At 34.4% G+C, this 21265-nt stretch overlaps 2 protein-coding genes across 3 annotated transcripts; one reads left to right on the forward strand and one right to left on the reverse strand.

Annotated features, from left to right (window-relative positions):
- Nucleotides 1-339: 339 nt before the first annotated feature.
- Nucleotides 340-4013, reverse strand: LOC130809200 (uncharacterized). Its single transcript, XM_057674864.1, has 2 exons — nucleotides 3552-4013; nucleotides 340-2110 (listed from the first exon to the last, which is right to left on the reverse strand). The coding sequence occupies exons 1-2, from the start codon at nucleotides 4005-4007 to the stop codon at nucleotides 1202-1204; spliced, it is 1365 nt and encodes a 454-aa protein (XP_057530847.1). The 5' UTR covers nucleotides 4008-4013; the 3' UTR covers nucleotides 340-1201.
- Nucleotides 4014-5841: 1828 nt separating this feature from the next.
- On the forward strand, nucleotides 5842-21218 carry LOC130809201 (alpha-mannosidase At3g26720). 2 transcript variants are annotated; one of them, XM_057674866.1, is made up of 29 exons: nucleotides 5842-6608; nucleotides 7709-7792; nucleotides 7909-7997; nucleotides 8169-8343; nucleotides 10174-10293; nucleotides 11767-11850; nucleotides 11996-12067; nucleotides 13250-13363; nucleotides 13513-13613; nucleotides 13701-13794; nucleotides 13894-14061; nucleotides 14151-14225; nucleotides 14542-14607; nucleotides 14692-14748; nucleotides 14946-15162; nucleotides 15266-15402; nucleotides 15584-15652; nucleotides 15801-15860; nucleotides 15938-16009; nucleotides 17341-17388; nucleotides 17463-17582; nucleotides 18444-18509; nucleotides 18692-18804; nucleotides 18952-19036; nucleotides 19161-19271; nucleotides 19354-19449; nucleotides 19521-19568; nucleotides 20655-20723; nucleotides 20826-21218. In XM_057674866.1, exons 1-29 carry the CDS (start codon nucleotides 6402-6404, stop codon nucleotides 21042-21044), a joined length of 3036 nt encoding a protein of 1011 aa, XP_057530849.1. In that variant the 5' UTR covers nucleotides 5842-6401; the 3' UTR covers nucleotides 21045-21218. The 2 variants fall into 2 exon arrangements, with proteins under 2 accessions (XP_057530849.1, XP_057530848.1); XM_057674865.1 differs by having other exon boundaries at nucleotides 6069-6608; nucleotides 15263-15402.
- The last annotated feature ends 47 nt before the right edge of the window (nucleotides 21219-21265 follow it).

The following is a 21265-nucleotide window of genomic DNA, read 5'->3' on the forward strand; positions in this document are numbered from 1 at the left end:
ACATTTTGACTTTCTTTTAATTACATAAACACAATTCATTTCTCTTTTCATTTATTAATATTATTTACCTTTTTCCTTAAAAAACTTCAATTTTCTCTTTAATGCAAACTAGATGGGACATAAGAAGTATAATTTACATTAAAATGAATTAAATAAAATTATATTTGACTATGTTTAACTTACATATTGAGAATAAAATACAAATTAAAAATAATATGTGACTAGTATAAAAAAACAAATGGAATATTATATTAGAATAGGAGGAAGTATATTGTAAGTACCTTATAAATAAAGGTTGTTAGTATATTTATTTATAATGACTTGCCATTTGAAAGCATTGGAGATCTTAATAGTTGGAAAGTTTTTAATCTTGGTTAAAACCGTTTTCGGGAATAGCCATTTTTCACCATTTCCCTTGGTTCATACATGTAGGTTTAGCTCTTTTGATGTGCCTTTCTTTCTACGGAAATAAATCAGGACATTAAAGCAAATGTTTGTCCTTTAAGAAAGCAATCTACTTTATTCGTTAAATTAACTTACATATCTTTACACCGGTGCATGTCGTTGTAGCTTTATATGTTTACTTATCTATATTTATGTCACGTACTTTATAAGATGTTTATTTCAGACCACCTTATCCCATATACCCCTGGCACCACTTATTAACATGATTTCATAAACCTCTTTAATGGAGCAAGTATTTTTTTTTCCTTGTTGAGATAGTCCATTTTCCATGTTACCATAAGCAAGCATTTGTATTGTACACCTAATAAACCTCTTTTCATACAATGTTCATGGACTCATTTAACCAATAACTCTTTTGAGGCTGTAAGCTGTGCATATACCCAGCAAGTTTTCCAAGGACGTCATGTTCCAATAAAGAGAGTTCCGAATAACAATAATGTTCTAAACTGTCAAGGATGGAGAGAGTATACGACTGAATCAACTTTAAAAGGCATGGCCACAAATCATGAGCATGTCCCTTATTGGAGAAGGGCATGGCATAACCAAAGGAAAGCACGACGAATGTTTAACATGCTGCAGTGATAAGTTACGTCGATCTTGTGAGTTCTATTATACTGCCAAATCAAGAAGTCCCCATAAACTCACCTAGTTAAATAACCCTTGCCCTTGTACAATAATATTTGCCATACAACAATGCCAAAGCCATGGCTATACATCAAATTTTTCTAGCCGGATATCAATTATCAGGCTCATTTATCTCCTCGGCGACTTTAGAGCGATATTTACGAGCTGTTCTTTTGCCATTCGCAATCTTCACGGCTGTAGTTTCTAGCTCATCTACTTCCATTTCGGAAACTTCATATTCTTCTGGATTCCCTGCAGCAATACTTAGGGGGATACTTTTCTTCTGTACAGGTTCCTCCATAGATTTTTCCTTGATATGACCAGTCTTGTCAGTGATACTATTGAAATCATCACCGGCTTTCTTCTTCCGATTGAATATCACAGGTTTTGTAAGGTCAGCAGGAACTTCATCAGCTTCTGACTTTGACTTCTTCACCATCTTAAGGAAGTCCGTGTACGCCTGATAATTAGATTCTTCATTCATATCACTTGATGAATCAAATGTGTAATGTGTATACCTTAAAGGATGGCGCACATAATCCGGCACTAATGAAGAATTGTGCTGCAGTGAAGAATATTCTTCCAGTGAACAGTTGTCTGCATGAGAAGCCTCTGACACAACAATTTTATCACCTTCAGATGCACTGTGATCATGGGTTTTACAGCTGGCATCAAACCGCACACGTTTTCCGGCCTTTGAATCCATCTGATCATCTTTTCGCTTCAATATTGGCTTGGGGAGGTCTTCATCTTCAGCAACATTATTTTGAACAGAAACACCATCCTCAGTTTGATCAGAAACATGCAAAGAGTTGAAGCTCCTTGCTGCTTCTGCATCTTCTTTAAGCCTGAGCTTTGCGGCCAAGTGATCAGCGCGTGGATCTCTGGAGACATCCCTTAATGTGTTGGGGAGCTCATTATAGTTAAGATGAGGTGTATAATCAGTCACATCAGACATGTGTAGGCGATCACCAGCTTTTTCTTTTCCAACAGCCATTTTATCATATCCATCCTCTTCTTCCTGAAAATAGTTGCAAGTAAGCTTTCAATTTCCAGACCACCATAAGTACTAAAACAAAGTTGGACACAAATGGTACATGCAGAAGAGAAGGGGAAATATGCCTATAGTAGAAACACATAAAGCAGACTACATAATACTATCATCTTAATCATATTGGTAAAATGTATAGTATGTTTTGTAGTTAGGTAATTATTTCATACGAAAATTTGACACTAAAAACACACTTTTCCCATCCTAATTGTTTTCCCAGAGCATCAGCTTGGAGCTATGATAAACGTTTCTTCAACCAAGGTTGAGGGAAGCAACTGAAACCGAACACTCTGGATCAGCTGCAACTTTAGGCCCCAGCTGCAGCTGCACTACCTCGGTACACATGTGGGTATGGTGCAAGTGACCGCCTCTCCATGCACATTGAGACCAAATAATAAAGTGACGTTGTGCAGCATCACGACAGCCTAGCCGGTCATTAAGTGGAAGGTTTGCGTCTCTTGCCACCACCTCTTAACTAAGGGTGTAATGAGTGGCACTCTGTGGAAGTGCCCTGTCGAGATTCGAAACCACAAGCAACGCACTTCCGCGCATCGCCATAGCCATACTCAGATTCAGTGCTGCTAATAGAATCCAGCATAGTAATTACTAATCAGCTCCAACATCAGACACGCCCCAGGGTCTAGTCACCCCTCACAATGAAACTATGAAAGTGGGGAAGCTAGGAATAAATATGAGGCACTTAACCGCCGCTTTATAATAGATATCGAATAGCAAAACTCCGTTATATAACCCGTGATTTAAAATCATGGAGTGGAGTAACTATTTTTATAAGTTGTTATCCTAATATGTTAGCCATTGATATTTTTTAAAAATGTTTTAGATTTTAAAAGTCTATTAAAAACTTTGACGTAAATATATTTTCTGAAAAAACTTGAATTACTAAAATAAATTGAATTTTCCTCAAGTTAATAATTCATATTAACTTATGACTTATCCACAAAACGAGTAGTAAACCGTGGAATGCCACGTTTGCCATATCAATAGTTACCGCAATAGCAATCATGATGATTTTTGCAATTTTTTCATGGTGGGAAGTTGGGGAATTATGAAGATTACTTTGGGCCAAAATTTGTATACTAGTATCTCTAGTATCTGTACCACTAATGAATAACGATTTAAGTTACCTCATGAAAAATTACGTCAAATACTGAGATACGAAAAAGAATTTATCACAAAAATATTCAGAGTCAACGTATTATATAAATCAACTCGAAGAGGGTATACAACAAATAAATCACACTACACAACGACAAGAGTTTAAAAAAAACGCAATCAACACCAAAAACATTCAGATTTTACTTCTATTACAAACTAATTCGAATAGTAAATATACGAAATCACAAATATATAACAGTAAACAAAAACATGAAATAGAGAAAGAAAACATTACCTCAAAGTCAAGAGTACAGTCCATGCCATTGATGCCAATAGAGTTCCTAACATCCAATTCATCTTCATCATCGCCTCCAATCTTCTGAATACGATTTAACGAGCTTTTCCCTTCACCTTCATCATCCTCGCACTCTTTAACATCATCTTCAAATTCCTTACTATCATTCGAACAACTAGGGTTAGGGTTAGAATTAGGATTCTTCTCCGACACCATCAATTTATTCTTTTCCGTAAAGAAAAAGTGATCAACATTAGAAGGTAAAAAACCATTGTTATCATCGTCGTCTTCCTCTTCGGTAGGGAAGGAAGCGTCGGATTCTCGAGTCCATTGACGCTTCTCGATTTCTTCGTCGGTGAGACACCAGAGAGAGGAAGAGGGTAGAGATTGTGAAGAGGAAGAAGAAGAGAGGGAACCGAATATTTTGTCTAAGCGAACTCTGAAACTATCTTCCATTGTAGGAGAGTTGAAGTATTTGAATTTCTGTTGGTGCACAATAAATCGGGGTGGGGCTGTTCATTATCGGACTCTCGGGGGTGTTCCAGCATAATTTATAGCTATGATAATTGTTTATTGGCGGTTGGTAATAGTTGTACTCTCAGCTCGTCTTGAGACTCTCTTAAACATATAATTAATATAAATAATTATTTAAAATTATAATTAATTATTTAAAAGTAGAAAAGTGATCAATTTAAAAATATAATCTGTAATTGATCATTTTAAAATTATAAGTGAGAATTCAAGACTGAAAGTTTATATTGAGTCAGCTCGATAAAGATAGTCTCTGAATTTGCGCATTTGTATCACTTTTTTTAAAAAAGTTTTATGTTTGATTTTTGTTGTTTACTCCAATAGTCCTCTCTATTTTTTGAACTATTCTGTATTATAAAAAAAATTATTGCTCTTATTCTCCAAAATTCCATGTATTATGTCATTTTAGACTTATTTTTTATTTATATATCATCACTTTTTTTATTGTGTTGTCATGTTATTTTTATGAACTTTTAATTTTATGCCTCCCTCTTCAAAAAATTCTCTAAACTGATCTATCTTTCTAAATCTCACAAATTTAACACTCGCTTGACGTAAAGTTGTATACACAATATAAGGAATTTCGTTTTAATTAAATTTGATTAATATAAGTGCAGCGAATATACAAATCTAAAATATCGATTGAATATTTCTTTTAAATTACTTAAATAAATAAATACTATCCACCTAGGATTGAACTCAAATTCTTTTTTATTTGCACTATTTAAATGTTTACCGCCATTGCTAAATACTCTCTTTATTTAGTATAACCGTTAAATTTAGTTTTTTGACACAAGTAATCGATCAATTTTAATTTATGTTTTAATTTTAGTTTATAAGTTGACATAGAGTAAAAAAGATTTTGTTTGTTCCATCTTACCGTAAATTTTTATTAATATTAATTTTTATAATTCCTTTTGGTTATAATTTTTATAATTTTTAGTTATATAATATTAGAGATATTTAGATTGAATATGACAGAAATTAAATGCCAATGGATTTTTTTTTGGATTTTGTCCTATATATTCCATACTTAAGAATTATTATTTCTTTAGGCATTTGTTGAGAAATAATTTCCATTTAGCATTATTTATGAAAAATATTACTATACATCATTTTAGGAGCATTGGTAACGATGTTCATAATTTGCCATTTAGCATTATTTACGAAAAATAATCGAGATTGAAAGACATTATTAAAATACATCCTATTAACAGCATTGTTAACGATGTCCAAAATATTAAAAATTATGGTTAGCCTATTTGTTGAGGATTTTTTATTTCACCAACAACGTCCATAGAATTTAATTTTTTACATAATTTTACTCCTAATAAGTTACTTATACTAGTTTAACAAACATTTTATGCTCTCTAACACGTGTTCTTCACTATGATTCTCTCTCTTATTTATTAACTAGATTTGTCATATATATTTTAGTTTTTTGTTGTCAAACAACTAAACTCATTGCCATTAACAATTATTTAACACAAAACAAGCGCAAAAAACACAAATGTCTATATATCTTCTCCAACCCATTAAATTTGCAACATTTAAGTTTCTATATCAATATTTTTTAAAATATTCATAACAACTTTAACATGAAAAAAAAAATAATTAATGCAATAGATAAACTATAAACCGCTAAATCTCACTATTTAATGATGTCCAATTATCCATTAGAAGAGTGGTTTTAGGTGGTGACTAGAGTCTAGGTGGAGTGGAGCCATATCCGACAAAAAAGTACGCAAAAAATCGTAATTGTTATAACTTGAAAAACAATTCATGAATGCATTGGGTTCTTCAACCCTATCCTCATGAATAGTGTTGTGTAATTTGCCTATAAAAGCATTGCTTCTGTATTGTAAATACAAGATAGATATTAATATACGAAGCAAGTATCAATCTCATATACTACATTTTCTCTTTATATTCTTCCTACCTTTTAACAGTAATTATTTTATTTTTAAACAAAAAGAATAGAACTCGAAATTCTGGAAAAATAAATGATGAAAGTAGACAAAAGTGTCACTCCGTTTTCCACTCACGATCCATTAACGTTTGAGTAATCAGAAAACGATACATAGCTTGCCGTTGAAGCGATCGGTAACCGTGGTCGAAGTAGGGGTTCAAATTTTCAAATTCATGTCAACCCACTAAAATTCCTCCTTTTAATTCTTACTCTTCCCTCTTAAATTCGTCCGAATTACTCCTATTTTTCAGTGTTCAGTATATTCAGTATTTACCACTTCTGGATTTCTCTTTCTTTGCTAACTCCGCCTAAAAATTTATGATTTTAGTTTGAATTTTGAGCATTACCCAATGGAAAATTCCATAAGTTTAATCAACATTTTAATGGGTTTTTTTCTGCTCTTAATTGGTGTGAAATCGGAATATATAGCTTATAATACATCGGCTAAAATAGTTTTTGGGAAAATTAATGTTCATTTGGTACCTCATACGCATGATGATGTTGGGTGGTTGAAGACCGTAGACCAATACTATGTTGGCGCCAATAATTCTATCCGGGTTCTTTTTCTATCTCTTCTAATTGAAGTATCTTACTGTTAATCTTCTGTTACAGAATGGCGTAGTGAATTGAAATCTTATTTGATCATGCGCTGTTATTATTCATACTTTTTGTATAGTGGGTGCTTGATCAAAAGTTTGTTTCTTCTTTATTGTCACTAAATTTCATTTTTAAACTACTGAATTGCATGTAAAGTTTTGGAATTTATTCCCAAAATAATGCCCCAATAAACCCAAATTATTGAAAGTTAAAATGCCGCCGGGAGTAATTGATTCTCACATTACCCGAATTAGGTTTTCATCTCGGTTTTTTATGAAAAAACAAAGTAAATAGAACTGGTAAGGTTTTAGCTATTTTTGTTTTATGGGAATGGTCGGCACTGCAGTTTAGCAGTTTAGTTTATGGCATCAGTTGATTAAGAATGAAGAATTTTTCCCAAAATAAGCCCCCAAGAATTTGGGCTTCAAGAGTAGAATATTATTGAAAGTTTATTATAGTTTTGCGTTTTTGGAGCCCGGATATTTGAAAACGCAACTAGAATAATAATTTCTAGGTATTGTTTAAAAAAATGACTTCCTGTGTCCCCGTGAATTTGCATCACAGACGCAAATATTAAGAAAGTAGAGACCGCATTGAATTCGCGTGGTTGATATCAAAAAGAGAGAAAATGTGCGTATGATTATTAAGTATAAGTGCAAGGATATTTCCATAAAAGAAAATGTGGCAGACGCAAATAGTGTAATGTTGCTAATTGATGGGAAGAGACTGTAGAATTGACCTTTTGGTTGGCTTTTAAGCTAGCCGGTTGTAAAGATATTTGTTGAAATTTAATTGTTGATTGTTAATTAGAGAAAGCGAGCCAAAAAAGCCAAAGCCAATGAAAAACGTACTCTACTTATTTCGATTTCGGCTTGAAAGCTAGCTTTTCGGTTGACATTCATTTTTTTTTTTGGTTTAACCAATGAAAACACCAAAAGACAAAAAACAATAAACAATCATCAAAATTCCATTTGCCAAACACACCCATACTAATTATGATCATTAATTTTGAATATGAAAATTTATTATAGAATGAAATAGTGGTCTGTTTGCATGATAGGGAGCCTGCGTGCAAAACGTGCTGGATTCAGTGATTTCAGCTTTGTCAGAAGATGAAAATCGCAAGTTTATTTATGTCGAAATTGTAAGTATCTGATTATGTTTCTTTGCCCTTGTTTGATCAAATACTAGTTTGTGGGGTCATTATTCACGGGTTTGATTTGGTTGTTGGTGGTGCTGTTGTTGGCGGGGGGTTCTCAGGCCTTTTTCCAGAGGTGGTGGAGACAGCAGAGTCCAAAGCTGAAGGCCAAGGTCAAGGAGCTGGTCAATTCGGGTCAATTAGAGTTTATGTACTACTATTCAACTTAATGCTGTCTTTATGATTGCTGTATGAATTTTTTATGCCAATTCGGAAATTTCAAACAATCTAAGTGTATAAATTTAACATGCCACTTTAGGTAATCTGCTAGATGACTCGTTTTGTTTTGAATTACTCTCTTACAGTTTCTTGGTTGATGTAGAAATGGAGGAATGTGCATGCATGATGAGGCAACAACACATTATATTGATCTCATTGATCAAACAACTTTGGGGCATCAGTTTATTAAGAATGAATTTGATCAGACGCCGCGAGTTGGCTGGCAGATTGATCCCTTTGGACATTCAGCTGTTCAGGCTTACTTGCTTGGTGCAGAGGTATGTGTAGATTTTGCCTTCTTTTTTTGTTTATGAGTTACTTTACCCTCCCTTTGCATGTCAAACCATTTTGCTTTATTCTTGGTTGTTTATATTTCTTATGGGATTATTATTTTTCAATACTAGAATCTTAGAACTTTCAGACCCATTTAATTTAACATGAACATCCCGCAAGACAACAAGACCAGCTTTATTTAAAGAAATATCCACTCAGGAAGTGTTTCTGTTTGTTGGATCTGGCGAGTGGCGTGTTTAAAATGTCAATGTTCTTGCTTATGACAAGCCAAAATTAATAGAGTGAATGCTTAGAAAAGACTATCTGAGTGAACACTTTTACAATGATGGGTTAGAAAAATAATTAATAAGTGAATATTGTAACTAATCAAGTAGTTAGAGACATAATGAGAATTAGAGAAAGTATTTAATATTAATGACTAGGAAAAACTTTTAAAAGGAATTTTTTCCGTCTAATTTTCACCTAAAGCTGGTGATGGAGGCCACCCAACGGCTTAAAAACCTAGAGGCTCAATGCTTAGGGTTTGGCTATGTCATCATGGAGCATCATTGTTTAATCACATGGCATGCTATGTCTTTGATGCAAACTGAATCTCATTTAGCCATATCTGACTATCACCTCCTAAATTGTTTTCAGCTCTGCCTCATTATTATCTTAAATGATCTTTTGTATCCTCCGAGGCCTCCTTATCTTACCTTAACATCTAATTGTTGCTTCTTGTTCTTAACTTTGTTAGGGGTTAGTTTACATATAACGCTTCTAACTTGATTTGAATTTCTTCTAGCGAAGCCTCCACTAGTAAAATCTTTGTTTATGGGGATTTGTTTTGGTTCATGTAGCCACTCCATATTGTTGGATTAGAGCTTTGGTGTTGTTGTAGCAAAGTCTCTTGTCAAGTGTGTCATTGACATCTCTTATCAACATAATGGTTTGTCACTCTGCCTTATTGTGAAGATTTAATTCCTTAACTACTTGATTATGCTTTCTCTTGAGTTTGAGTATCATCTTCTTGATACATGTAATTCTTCAAGTAGTGCTTCATTTCAGCCAAAATAGAAGTATTAGATTAAACAAAAGTTTCAAAGAACATTATTGGCTATTTGACATGTTTTAGCTTTCAGCTTAAGAATGATTTAATTATGTTGCAGTTGCCTTTTATTACGTCCATCCCTGATGGGGCTAGAGATTATATGGCGCATTAAATCATGTGCATTTTTATTTAAGTAAAATTATAGATGATAATTGCAATTAACGGTCAACAACAAATGACCTTTTTGTTAATCAAGGGTAAGGTTGCACACATTTGATCCACCCAAACCCCACCTACGCGAAAGTTAGTTAGTTGCCTTGGGAAATGCACTGTTTTTGTTGAAAATGGTCCTTTATGGAATTGTTGTCTTCCAGTGGGACATTTGTAGTTCAAATAGCTCTGACATTTTTGTATTTTTTTCTGAAAGCAGTGTTAATTTTGTTACAACTCCTGGATCCATTTAGTTCTAGTTCTAGAAGCCTATTTTTTTATAGTTGTAGATATGTATATCTAGTAAAATGCAGAAGAAATGACTGATACCATTTTTTGAAGTATCATCTTTTGCCTCTGTGTATCCCCAAATCAAAAATGTTGAAAATACGTATAGTTAGCACTTAATCTTGGTGAGACTGGGGGAAATTGTAAAAATGGAGGAGAGAGAAGTTTGAGTTAGTGCCTTAGTGGGCGCAAAGTGAACTGTAAAAAAGTATTATGGAATGGAGGGAGCGCTCATTGTCTTAGCTGTTCAAGAACTTATCTTTTCCTATGATCCCTTATTTTGCAGGTTGGATTTGATTCATTGTACTTTGCCCGTATTGATTATCAAGATAGAGAAAAAAGAAAAGACGAGAAAACTCTTGAGGTGATATGGCGTGGTTCGAGGTCACTTGGTTCTACTTCACAGGTAACTAATGAAACAGCTGAAGGCTTGTTATTCTTGTCAATTTTCATTATGAAGTTAAGCAGACTATGTTCAAGTTTCTGGAAATCAATTTTCAGTTTATCCTTTGGTTGTTTAGGGAGTGTAAAACCTTTTTTTCACATAAAAAGGTAAGAAAAGATAAATTCGGATGGGGGCTTACAAGTGCGGAGAAGTTCATATAAGGTTCAGCTGAGGGTTTCCTAGTTCATTTTAAGTGCAAAATAAATTTTGCTTGTTTAGAGTTCAGACAAATTATCATAAATTTAGACGATGAGTTTTCAGTCGAAAAAGAAAAAGGAAATAACCAAAACTTAATTGGTATACAACTATCTTAAAACAAATGCAGGAACTTCGACTCTTGAAAATTAAATCATGGGTACTCGAAACGATATAATATGAGCTCTTATCTTCATCTTTATAATCTGCAGTCGCCGAATTAACAATGAAAGACTTCTCTTTTTCTTCTCTTTCCGCCACTATCTCTCTGCCATTCTTTAGAAAGGGTTTTCCCCATCTTTCTGGAACAATGTGAACTAGGGTTGCACATGGTCCGGTCTGGTCTGGTTTGACAGAAAATTAGACCAGACCAGAAATTCCGGTCTGGAAATTTTTCAAACCAGACCAGACCAGACTAGTCAACACACCAGACCGGTCTGGTTTGGTCTACGGTTTTTTTCTTTTTGATACATTTTTTTTAATTTAGAAGATTCTACACTTGATTCCGTGGTGAAAATTAGCATTTAAGACGTGGAAGGTGGAATCGTATTCGTTGGCGACTTGGCTCACTTTGAAGTGTTGATATTTTTCGTGGATGAAAAAAAGAAAGTAAGAAACTACAAATGAGAAAGAATGAAGCAAATTAGCATTTAGCAATGAGAATTCAGACCACAGACTTTTCTAGAATTATCTAGAAAGATTTTTCTAGAATTTTCTTGAATAAAGTAAATTGTAGTTGACTCACTTTGAAGATTGGAGATGCTTGAGTCTTGCGTTGAGAATAGAGATCAGGAGATTAAAGAAGATTATTAGAGTTTGGAGAGTGGAGATGCTTGAGTCTTGGATGTTGGATGCGCCGTGTCCCGTGTTCAACCTACAACACAAGCAAAGCAACAAAGAAAGCTTAATTAGGGTTTTCATCTTTTATACCTAATTTAAAGATGGGCCGTCAGAATGGAATTCATAGTTGGGCCTTGGTTGCCTAATTAAAATCACTCATATATATTGTGGTTCCGGTCTATGGTTTACGGTTTTCACCAGACCAAAGTTTATTATGGTTTTCCGGTTCGGACTGGTCTAAAAATTCTAAAACCGGGACCGGACCGAAAACCTTAATTTTTTTTTTAAAAAAAGGACCAAACCATTTAGATCGTAGACCAGACCAAATTCTTAAATTACGGTTTGGTTTACAGTTTAGACCAAACTATGTAACCTTGCCTGTTCAATTGGCATATGCAGATCTTCACTGGTATATTTCCCAGGCATTATAATCCCCCTGATGGATTTCAGTTTGAAGTAAATGATGTGTCCCATCCTATTCAGGTATATGGTATATGTCATATTAGTTTATTCATTTATTTTCTTGAAACTACTTCTACATTGTTCTTATTATGTTATATGTGCCAGTAGCAAGGTAGCTTTCCTGCTTTTACATTAAAGTCTTCTTCATGCTATTTTTTGGTTGAAGGATGACCCGCTTCTATTTGACTATAATGTCCAAGAGAGAGTAGATGACTTTGTTGCCGCTGCCATATCACAAGTAAGTGTATTGAAAGGTATATGGATAGTTTATGGATATGTCTGTTTATTGCTATGCTTTCTTCTTTTGAGTTTGTAAAATAAAACTAATCTAAGAAATAGTAAAATAATAATTGTCACGAAATTAAGATTTAAGAATATTAATGATAATAAAATGGGCAAACGGGTATTTTGACTACCAATTCTTTTATCAAATGTGGATCAAGTAGGTAGAATTGATGAATTCAATAATTGCTAGGTTGAATGGGAAATTACTCTTATCTTATAAGTTATTATCCCATTCTTGGCTTAAATAACTCATACAATTTATTAACAATATTAGATTTCCTCTCGGGCTCACCTATTACTATGGATTAATTGCTATTGACCCTAAAAGTTCAAGTATATTGACTCCCCCTAATTAATTATTTACAATGTAAGCTAGAATAGTGATTCATTGAATGAATACGAACAACTCAATTTTGAACCCTAATACCATATCTTTCATGTTCATTAACATTATTAACCTAGCTTTTAGACATTTAATTTGCATTCAACCATTCATTATTTGAAATTACATCAATCTTATCATTAATACCTACATTTTAATGAAGAACTTTTATCTAATACCCTAGCCCAAACACATCTACTCAACTCATTGAATAAAACTAGACATGATATTAAACATAAATGAAATAATTAAAGACATTAAATAACAAGAAATTATAGTCAATCATAAAGAAAGAAGTAAATTCACTTGAAAATAAATGACATTGCATTCATAATTCTTCGCTTTGCTCAATCTGGTTTGATTTTTATGTTTTGTTTTCAAGTAATTTTATTTATGTAAGTGTCGTCATGCTATAGGGATATTTGGTAAAATAATGTGGGTATAAAGTGGGCAGGAATGGAGCGGAAGGGATGGATACGGAACGGGTTATGGTCATATCCACAACCTATCCACCAAAATCATACCCACCCCCTCCCCCCAATTGGGATGAAACCGGTCCAAGACCCACAAAGTTATACCCACTGGCCATCTCTTGTCCCGGTCAAGTATCCGGATAGCTGATAGCTCTATTAACAAACTGTGTTGATATTTTTTTGTGCTTATATGATGTTTCTCAATATAAAAAATGTATGTTTGCATCCAATTTTGTTTACTAGTGCATGAAAAGCATAACTGTTAATATTCTGTCTGTAGGCTAATGTAACCAGAACAAATCATATCATGTGGACCATGGGAGAGGATTTCCGTTATCAGTACGCCAATTCCTGGTTTAGACAAATGGACAAATTTATCCATTATGTTAATTTGGTATGTTTTTACTGAATTCTCCCTGAAAAACAGATTCCAGAATGTTGTGATCTTGTAGCATTTAAATTGAGCATGTATATTCATTGGCTTGCTTATATTTGTTGCAATGTTGTATTTGTTTTGTTTTAATGTTTCCATTTTGGATGTAGGATGGGCGTGTAAATGCTTTTTACTCAACACCATCAATTTACGCAAATGCAAAACATGAAATGAATGAAACCTGGCCTGTCAAAAGTGATGATTTTTTCCCGTGAGTTTTTGAGTTTCTAGATGGAGGTTGGCTGACTCTATTTCTGATCCATGACTTGTACTAACGGGATGTGATGTTTTTCTCTAGCTACGCAGATCGCGCTAATGCATACTGGACCGGTTACTTCACAAGTAGACCAGGATTTAAAGGTTATGTAAGAGTTATGAGCGGGTACTACTTGGTAAGATGCATAGTGCCTTCGTCATCTTTTTGAGGGGACAGGGACATGCATGTATCTGAAATGTCTTCCGCTCTTTCTCTATTTTTTGTTTGCTATCAGGCAGCAAGGCAACTGGAATTCTATAATGGAAGGAGTGGATCGCTCTCTAAAACAGAAACATTAGCTCATGCTTTGGCGATTGCTCAACATCATGATGCAGTTACTGGTACAGAAAGACAGCATGTGGCTGACGATTATACTTTGCGATTGCACTTGGGCTATCTAGAGGTGTGGTTTTTGCGTGTTTCTCATTTTTTGTGTTAGTTTCTACTCTTTTGCAACTGCAAATATGACGCTCTAAGAAAAGTCATCTGCAGGCTGAGAAAGTGGTTTCTTCCTCACTCCATTCTTTGACCAGTAAACATGGAAGAACTGAATCTAGCTTTCAACAGGTAATACACTGTATACGCTTTCACTTGTGTCTCAAACTAGTCTCTATTCTAGTGAATTTTGAATCGAAAAAAGTGAATTATGATTGGTTTTTAGGGTCTTTTTGAGTGAATTGCGAATCCAAATAGTGAATTAGCTGGCAAATTGTGCTACACTGCTATGCCTATGTAGTTATCCTTTCCAGAATTAGATTTTCTAAATAGCGCTTCTATATTTGTGCCGTGATTTTATAATCTGACTTGTATGCATATTTATGCTATTCCTGCTGAAAGAAGCAAATAGAATATGTTTTAATTGTGTTTTATATCATGTCTACAGTGTCCTCTTCTAAACATAAGCTATTGTCCACCGTCAGAAAAACTCTTGCCATCTGGGAAAAGTTTGGTAATGTGATATTTTGCTTCCGAAACCCATTTTTGTAAGTATTATTTTGCTCAAAAGACTTACATATTTCTTTTCTTTGTCAAGATAATTGTTGTCTACAATTCTCTTGGATGGAACAGAGAGGAAGTGATACGAATTCCTGTTAGTACTCTTTCTTCATCATTACGCATACAAATTGTCCTGTTGTTTCTTCTTCCGTTCCCTTGTAACTATATGAATAATTCATTTTTCATATTCTGTCATCTGAATATCCTTCTCCTGATATAAGTAATCTACTGTTTTTGTTCTAGTTCGATCATCAATGCTCTAAAATTGACTGTAAATCAGTTCTATTGTAGATTACTACTGACAAGGTTGTGGTTAAGGATTTTAATGGAAAGGAAGTAGAATCTCAAATACTGCCTTTGACGGATGCCTTACTGAATATAAGAAATGATCATGTGAAAGCATACCAAGGCGTCCCTGCAGATGCTACCATCAAGTATTGGCTTGCTTTTTCGGTGTCTGTTCCACCCCTTGGTTTCAGCACCTATGTTGTATCTGGTGCACAAGCAGGTTAGTCGAATTCGTAATGCCTATGGTACTTGATGTCCTGCTCAGTTTTTTCAATGTATAGCTGAGAGGAAACCTATCCTGTTTCTCTGAACTGTATAAGTAGGTTCAAGGTCAATGATGTCAGCACTCACCGTGCATGGGAACACAAATAGCACTGTAGAAGTTGGACAAGGAAATTTGAAGTTACTTTTTTCTGTTGATGGTGGTAAACTGGCTCAGTATATTAATAATAAAAACTCGGTAAGTGGTGTTTTTCTGTTTTTTTTACGACAAACCAGTAATTTTTATGGACTCTTCATAATCTGAATTCTTGTTACCATATTATATTATCTATGACTGAGCAGGCTTTATTTTCTATCCAAAGATAGATCTGGAGTAAACAAGACACTTATTCTAAATACATTTTCCTTGTTTGGTGAAGGTTAATGCTGCTGTTGAACAGTCCTATAGCTATTACACTGGATTCAGCGGAACTGACGGAGATCCGCAGGTAGCCATATTGTGTTCTGTATAAATTTTTTATTTTTTATTCTCCTTTTACAAGTCTTGCTACCTTGATTGAAGCCTAGCTGTGTTTGGGAAGATCTTTCATATATGTAGTTGCTTATTATGTTTTTTTTGTCTTTCTGCTTTTGAAGGCATCTGGGGCATATATTTTCCGCCCAAATGACACTTTTTCTATCAATACTAAAGGAGAGGTATTTATTCATTCGTTCTAAATTTTGTTTTCTAAATCAATTTATGGAATACGACGAGTATTGTTTGATTTTTCCAGGATTCTTTGACTGTAATGAAAGGCCCACTATTTGATGAGGTTCATCAACAACCTACTCCATGGATACACCAGGTGCTCTTCATATTCCTAGTTCAGTGTTAGAGACTCTTTGATATTGTGCGAGTAGATGATGTCATCCACCGATCCCCTTTGGGATTTAGGTTCTAGATTATTGAACTTGATCAGAACGTATTTTAACTTGAATGAACTCATTAGCCCTGAAACAAGCGACATATTTGAGAGATTCACTTTATTTTGTTTGGCTGGCAAACTGTCCGAGTGGGTTTGCCATACTATCATACTTCCTCGTTCCTTAAAAAAGTTTCCACTTGCCATTTTGGAGTGTTTCAATTATTGTTCGCATAAAGAATCATTCTATTTATATCATACATTTGGACAAAAATAACCTTATTCATCCTCATTTTAATATTTTAATAATGCTTATGATCCCTACATATCTTCCACTAACTTCATTTTAACATTTTTATTTTCTTATGGTTTCCCACTAACTTTTTTAAAACATTTTTTTGTTAGATATGGACCCCATATTTTCCACCGACTTTCTTTTAATGTTTATGATATCTACTTTTCCTCCATCAAATTTATTATTGAATAAAATATTATATCCACTATCTAAAAAATTCTATTTTTCTAAATTCCCGTGAACATTTCTTGTGGGAACTTCATTAGGAAACAAAGGGAGTAATAACTGCTAGGGTAGTTAAGTTAAAAAGGAAGTCTCCAATCAAGGGGCTATTTAGTGTTTGTCTTATGGATGTTTTTACCATAACTTGCTATTTAGTTATTTTGCATGATGTTTTGTCACTAATCCAGTTTAGCATGCTTTACAAATGATATGTCTCTAGAAACTGATGAATGTATCGTCATGTGTGTTCTATTGGTACCTATAACATATGCTCCACTTGGTGCTTTCCACAATTATACTTATCCTCCAACATTTTAAGCATGGAGCCCAATGTATAAAGAGGCACAGTAAAGCAATTGGGGCCTAGAGCATAGGTCCACTGGCATGAAGCATGTGCCTTGTTACATTGATGTGCTAAAAAATTAAGGTTTTTAGAGACAGACAGCTGAATGTAGTTGATTCTTTTGTGAAAATCATATCGCGCAAACTTTAAAAGGTGTTGTGAGATCACTGTGTCATGAACTGTCTTGCCCTTTAAATAAGTTCCTTTTCATTTTGTCATAAAACTGATAATTTGTTCCTTCTCATATTGCTGCGTTCTCGAGCAGATCAGTGTCACATGATTCGCTAATCGCCTAGCAAATCACAAATTGAAAAAAGCAAATTATGGTCGGTTTTATGCTATTTTTGAACCATTTTGAGCGAATTGCAAATTCAAAAGGTGAACTAACTAGCGAATTATGTTTCACTGGAGCAGATTACTAGGGTATACAAGACAAAGGAGCATGCTGAAGTAGAGTTCACGGTTAGTTGATAATATTATTCATTCACCTATATACATTAATCCTCAAGCTGTTGCCTTACATCGTCTTTGATTAGATTGGACCCATACCTGTTGATGATGGAGTTGGGAAAGAAATTGTCACCCAGATCAAAACAACCATGAAAACAAATGGAACTTTCTACACCGATTCTAATGGTCGTGATTTCATAAAAAGGGTAGGTTCATTTTTTAAAACCACAGTATTGATGATGTTTCCTCACTTTGCTATCTTTCCAGTTTGCTATAAATTTTGGCTTCTAAAGCAACTGTCATTGCTAAGCATGATAATTTGTTAGTCCAGTATTTTTTTTTCTCGTCATATTTTGTATTTGGATAGTCTTTCACTTCATTATCTATTTCCTTCTCAAAAATATAATTATAATATATATATATATATATATATATATATATATATATATATATACATATATATATATATATATACGGATATTTCATGATATACCACTGAGTTTCTTCGAAATTCACCATATACCACACAAAATGTTCTAATTCACCACATACCATTGAGTTTTCGTCCGTTAGCACAGAATACCATCAATGACAACTGCCGTTAGTGTGCCGTTTGTGGTAAATTAATAATTCACCATATACCATTTACTTTTTTTATTTGCGTCAAATACCATTTTTTTAAAAAATATACCCGTTGGAATTATGATAAACAAAAGAAGTGTCATACAAACCAAGTAGTTAACATTTTGTTCAAAAACAACTTGACAATAAACAATGTTCACCAAAAAAATGACACTAAACAATGCTAAGTAGCAGCCTTTCTCTTCCCCCTAGTGTTGCCTTGCTGTGAAGAGGAAGCTGCATGTGCTGTATTCTTTGATGATTGCCTTTTTTGCCTTGCATGTCACTGCATTGTGGCCTAGTTCTTTGCATAGGCTGCACTTGTATTTCTTATGCCTCTTATTCAAATTTAAGTGGCTAATAGATTTGTAAAATATCTGCAAGAGTTCGCCTTTTGAACGTGTAAATAATCTGTCTGAATTGAAAGACTGACACAATTATTTCAGATTCGAGATCACAGAGCAGATTGGGACCTCGAAGTCAGCCAACCGGTTGCGGGAAATTATTATCCGGTAATGTATATATGTATGTAGACTGTAGAAAATAGAGAAAGCGAGAATTGTTCTTTAATTTTTTTTTGTTGTAAGAAAATCTTTCAAATCCTGATACTCTTGTGTGTGAAGTGTTTGACAGTTATCTTTTCATCTTTTGCCTACATAGTTATTCTGCTTGTAATAAAATTTTTCTTTCACAGATAAACCTTGGAATATACGTCGAAGATGGAAACAAGGAACTCTCGGTGCTTGTTGACCGCGCTGTTGGAGGGTCAAGTATAACGGAAGGTCAAATAGAATTAATGCTTCATAGGTAATTTCCACCTGTATCCCCCGATCATTAGTGTTCTTTTCTCAAGTGAACTTTATTTTCTTTTCTTTTCCTTTTGAGATGATTTCTCGTGTGTTTTTAACATATAACACAAGATTATATATCTTAAAACAAGCCATTGTGTGATAGGAGACTGCTTCATGATGATTCTCGAGGTGTTGGTGAGGTTCTAAACGAAACCGTTTGTTCTCATGATGACTGTAAAGGCTTAACGGTATGCTTTTCAACAATCATGTGTCGCTTTCATATTCACTCACTTTTTTAATGTTATGTACTTTGCTACGGTGGATATGTTGCTTTATTTTAGCCTCCTTAAATTTTCCATTCCCGTTCTGCAGATAAAAGGAAAATACTTTATCAGAATCGACCCTATTGGAGAGGGGGCAAGGTGGCGTCGAACTGCTGGTCAAGAGATTTACTCTCCACTTATTTTTGCTTTTGCTGAACAGGTGAACAAAGTCGAGAGTAGAAATGTCTGCTACGTACTAAAGTTGGTTGTACACAAAATAGGATTATTTCTTCTTTTTGCAGGATAGGGATGACTGGATGAATTCCCATGTGCCAACTTTTTCGGGCTTTGCATCCTCATATACTCTTCCTGAAAATGTTGCTATAATCACCCTTCAGGTAAGTCGGAGTGTTTTCAAAATAAGTTCATCTATATTGACTGGTCTAATCCTTTCTTTTTAATCATTCAGGAGCTTGACAATGGGAAAATACTTTTGCGTTTGGCTCATCTTTACGAGGTCTCAAATTCATCCCTTGATCGTATTCTATCATTTTATGCAATTGCAGAGACGTGCATGATGTTTGATCTTAATGGTTGAGAGTCTTGACTCTTGACAGAGGATGTACATCTGAAGTCTCGACTTGAGATTTTGGGATGTATACATTTTGTTGCTATTTACATTGCTGAATAGTGAGTTAGTGACTGACTGACTGACTGTAGATGGTTCTCATTTGAATTTATCTCCGCTTTATTTTAATGGAAACATAGCTGATCGCAGATCACACTATCATGGGAAAAGCCACAAGCAGTTCAAAAGACTCCTAACCCTTTCCTCCTTACCCTTGTTTACCACCTTCCATGCCATTGCTGCCCATGAGACTCAAATCCCTGCCACTTCGGGAAGATAGGCATGTACACGTCGTTTTCTACTCACAAAAACCAAGAAAAAGGGAGAAAGTGAGTAATTCAGTATGTAAGTGGGGTCATGCATTTTAAGAAAATGCTGGTTGTGTGGCTCAGATTAAAAGTGAGGGAAAATATAAGATGTGTGGATAGGAATTAAAGAAACTGGTGGGAACATTACCTAAAATAGAAATGTCGGCAAACTCATTGGGATAGAGGGATTAAGTTTTATTCTAGTAGAGAGAAATTAAATTGTAGGTTTTAGTGGTTATTGTAGGTGGAGTCATGTCCAAAAGAGGTAGTGTAGCAAATCATATGGGACATACTAAAATAGTATATGTAGCAAAATCAAGGGGACGAAGAGTAGAATGAAGAAAACGGTAATAAGTCGGCGACTGTTTTTCCTTGTTGTTTTTAGAAACCATTCGTGAACAAGCTTAAACATTATGCCCGCCAAAATAGTTTAAGACAAAGTGTACTGTTACCAAGTTTTTGGGCGCTATGGAATGTTACTGATCGTAAGTCCTTCCTTAAGCATTACTTGCATCATGCAGGAATTTGTTTTTGATGTTTAGTTCTAAGTATACGTCTCAACCAGTCTTTGCTGTCGGAATCCTTCAGTTCCTTGTTTCTTACGTATTCCCTTCATGAAATTAGTTGCGTAAACTGTGTTCATTTTGGGTGTCTATTTTTTGCTTAGATTGGAGAAGATAAAGACTTATCGGTGATGGCACATGTCGAACTCAAGAAACTTTTTCCGAACAAGAAGGTAAGGAATGAGAGTCTAGACGATCAAAAGTCAAAACCCCTTTAGGTTACCTTCTTTTAATTCCGGGGTTAAATTTAGTGATCTGTTGTTTCTCTAATCCAGATAAAGAAGGTGACAGAGATGAGTCTATCGGCTAATCAAGAAAGAACGGAGATGGAGAAGACGAGGTTAGCTTGGAAAACCGAGAACCCTTCTGAAGAAGAGATAAAGGTATCGAGGGGAGGCCCTGTGAATCCCGCACAACTGGTGGTAGAACTTGCACCGATGGAAATTAGGAGCTTCTTTTTAGATTTAGAATACATCAAAATGTATGGTGACTAAGTTTACTGAGGAAATGTTGGAACTAGTTATATATGAGTTAGTTTGAACTTGTCATGTGATGTTATATATGAGATCTAAATTGGTTATGGAGACTTTTCTTGCCCTGTTTGTAGAAAAGATGTTCTAAATTGTTAACATATTCATCTAATATATGCAACTTTTTTTTGATTGTTTTAACTTATAAGCATTGAAATAATTGATTCCGAGCTATAAATTTTGAT

The sequence above is a fragment of the Amaranthus tricolor genome, chromosome 3, assembly GCF_026212465.1.
Source record: "Amaranthus tricolor cultivar Red isolate AtriRed21 chromosome 3, ASM2621246v1, whole genome shotgun sequence".
In the NCBI taxonomy this organism is placed as follows: Eukaryota; Viridiplantae; Streptophyta; class Magnoliopsida; order Caryophyllales; family Amaranthaceae; genus Amaranthus; species Amaranthus tricolor.

What these genes read in the sequence shown, in the direction of transcription:
- LOC130809200 (XM_057674864.1), bottom strand. Translation starts at nt 4,007, where the DNA reads ATGGAAGATAGTTTCAGAGTTCGCTTAGACAAAATATTCGGTTCCCTC. An exon ending in ACTGTACTCTTGACTTTGAG is followed by an intron (nt 2,111 to 3,551) that starts GTAATGTTTTCT and finishes AACTATTTTCAG; the next exon opens with GAAGAAGAGGATGGATATGA.
- LOC130809201 (XM_057674865.1), top strand. Translation starts at nt 6,402, where the DNA reads ATGGAAAATTCCATAAGTTTAATCAACATTTTAATGGGTTTTTTTCTG. An exon ending in ATGTGTCCCATCCTATTCAG is followed by an intron (nt 11,851 to 11,995) that starts GTATATGGTATA and finishes TTTTGGTTGAAG; the next exon opens with GATGACCCGCTTCTATTTGA. An exon ending in CTATCAATACTAAAGGAGAG is followed by an intron (nt 15,861 to 15,937) that starts GTATTTATTCAT and finishes TGATTTTTCCAG; the next exon opens with GATTCTTTGACTGTAATGAA.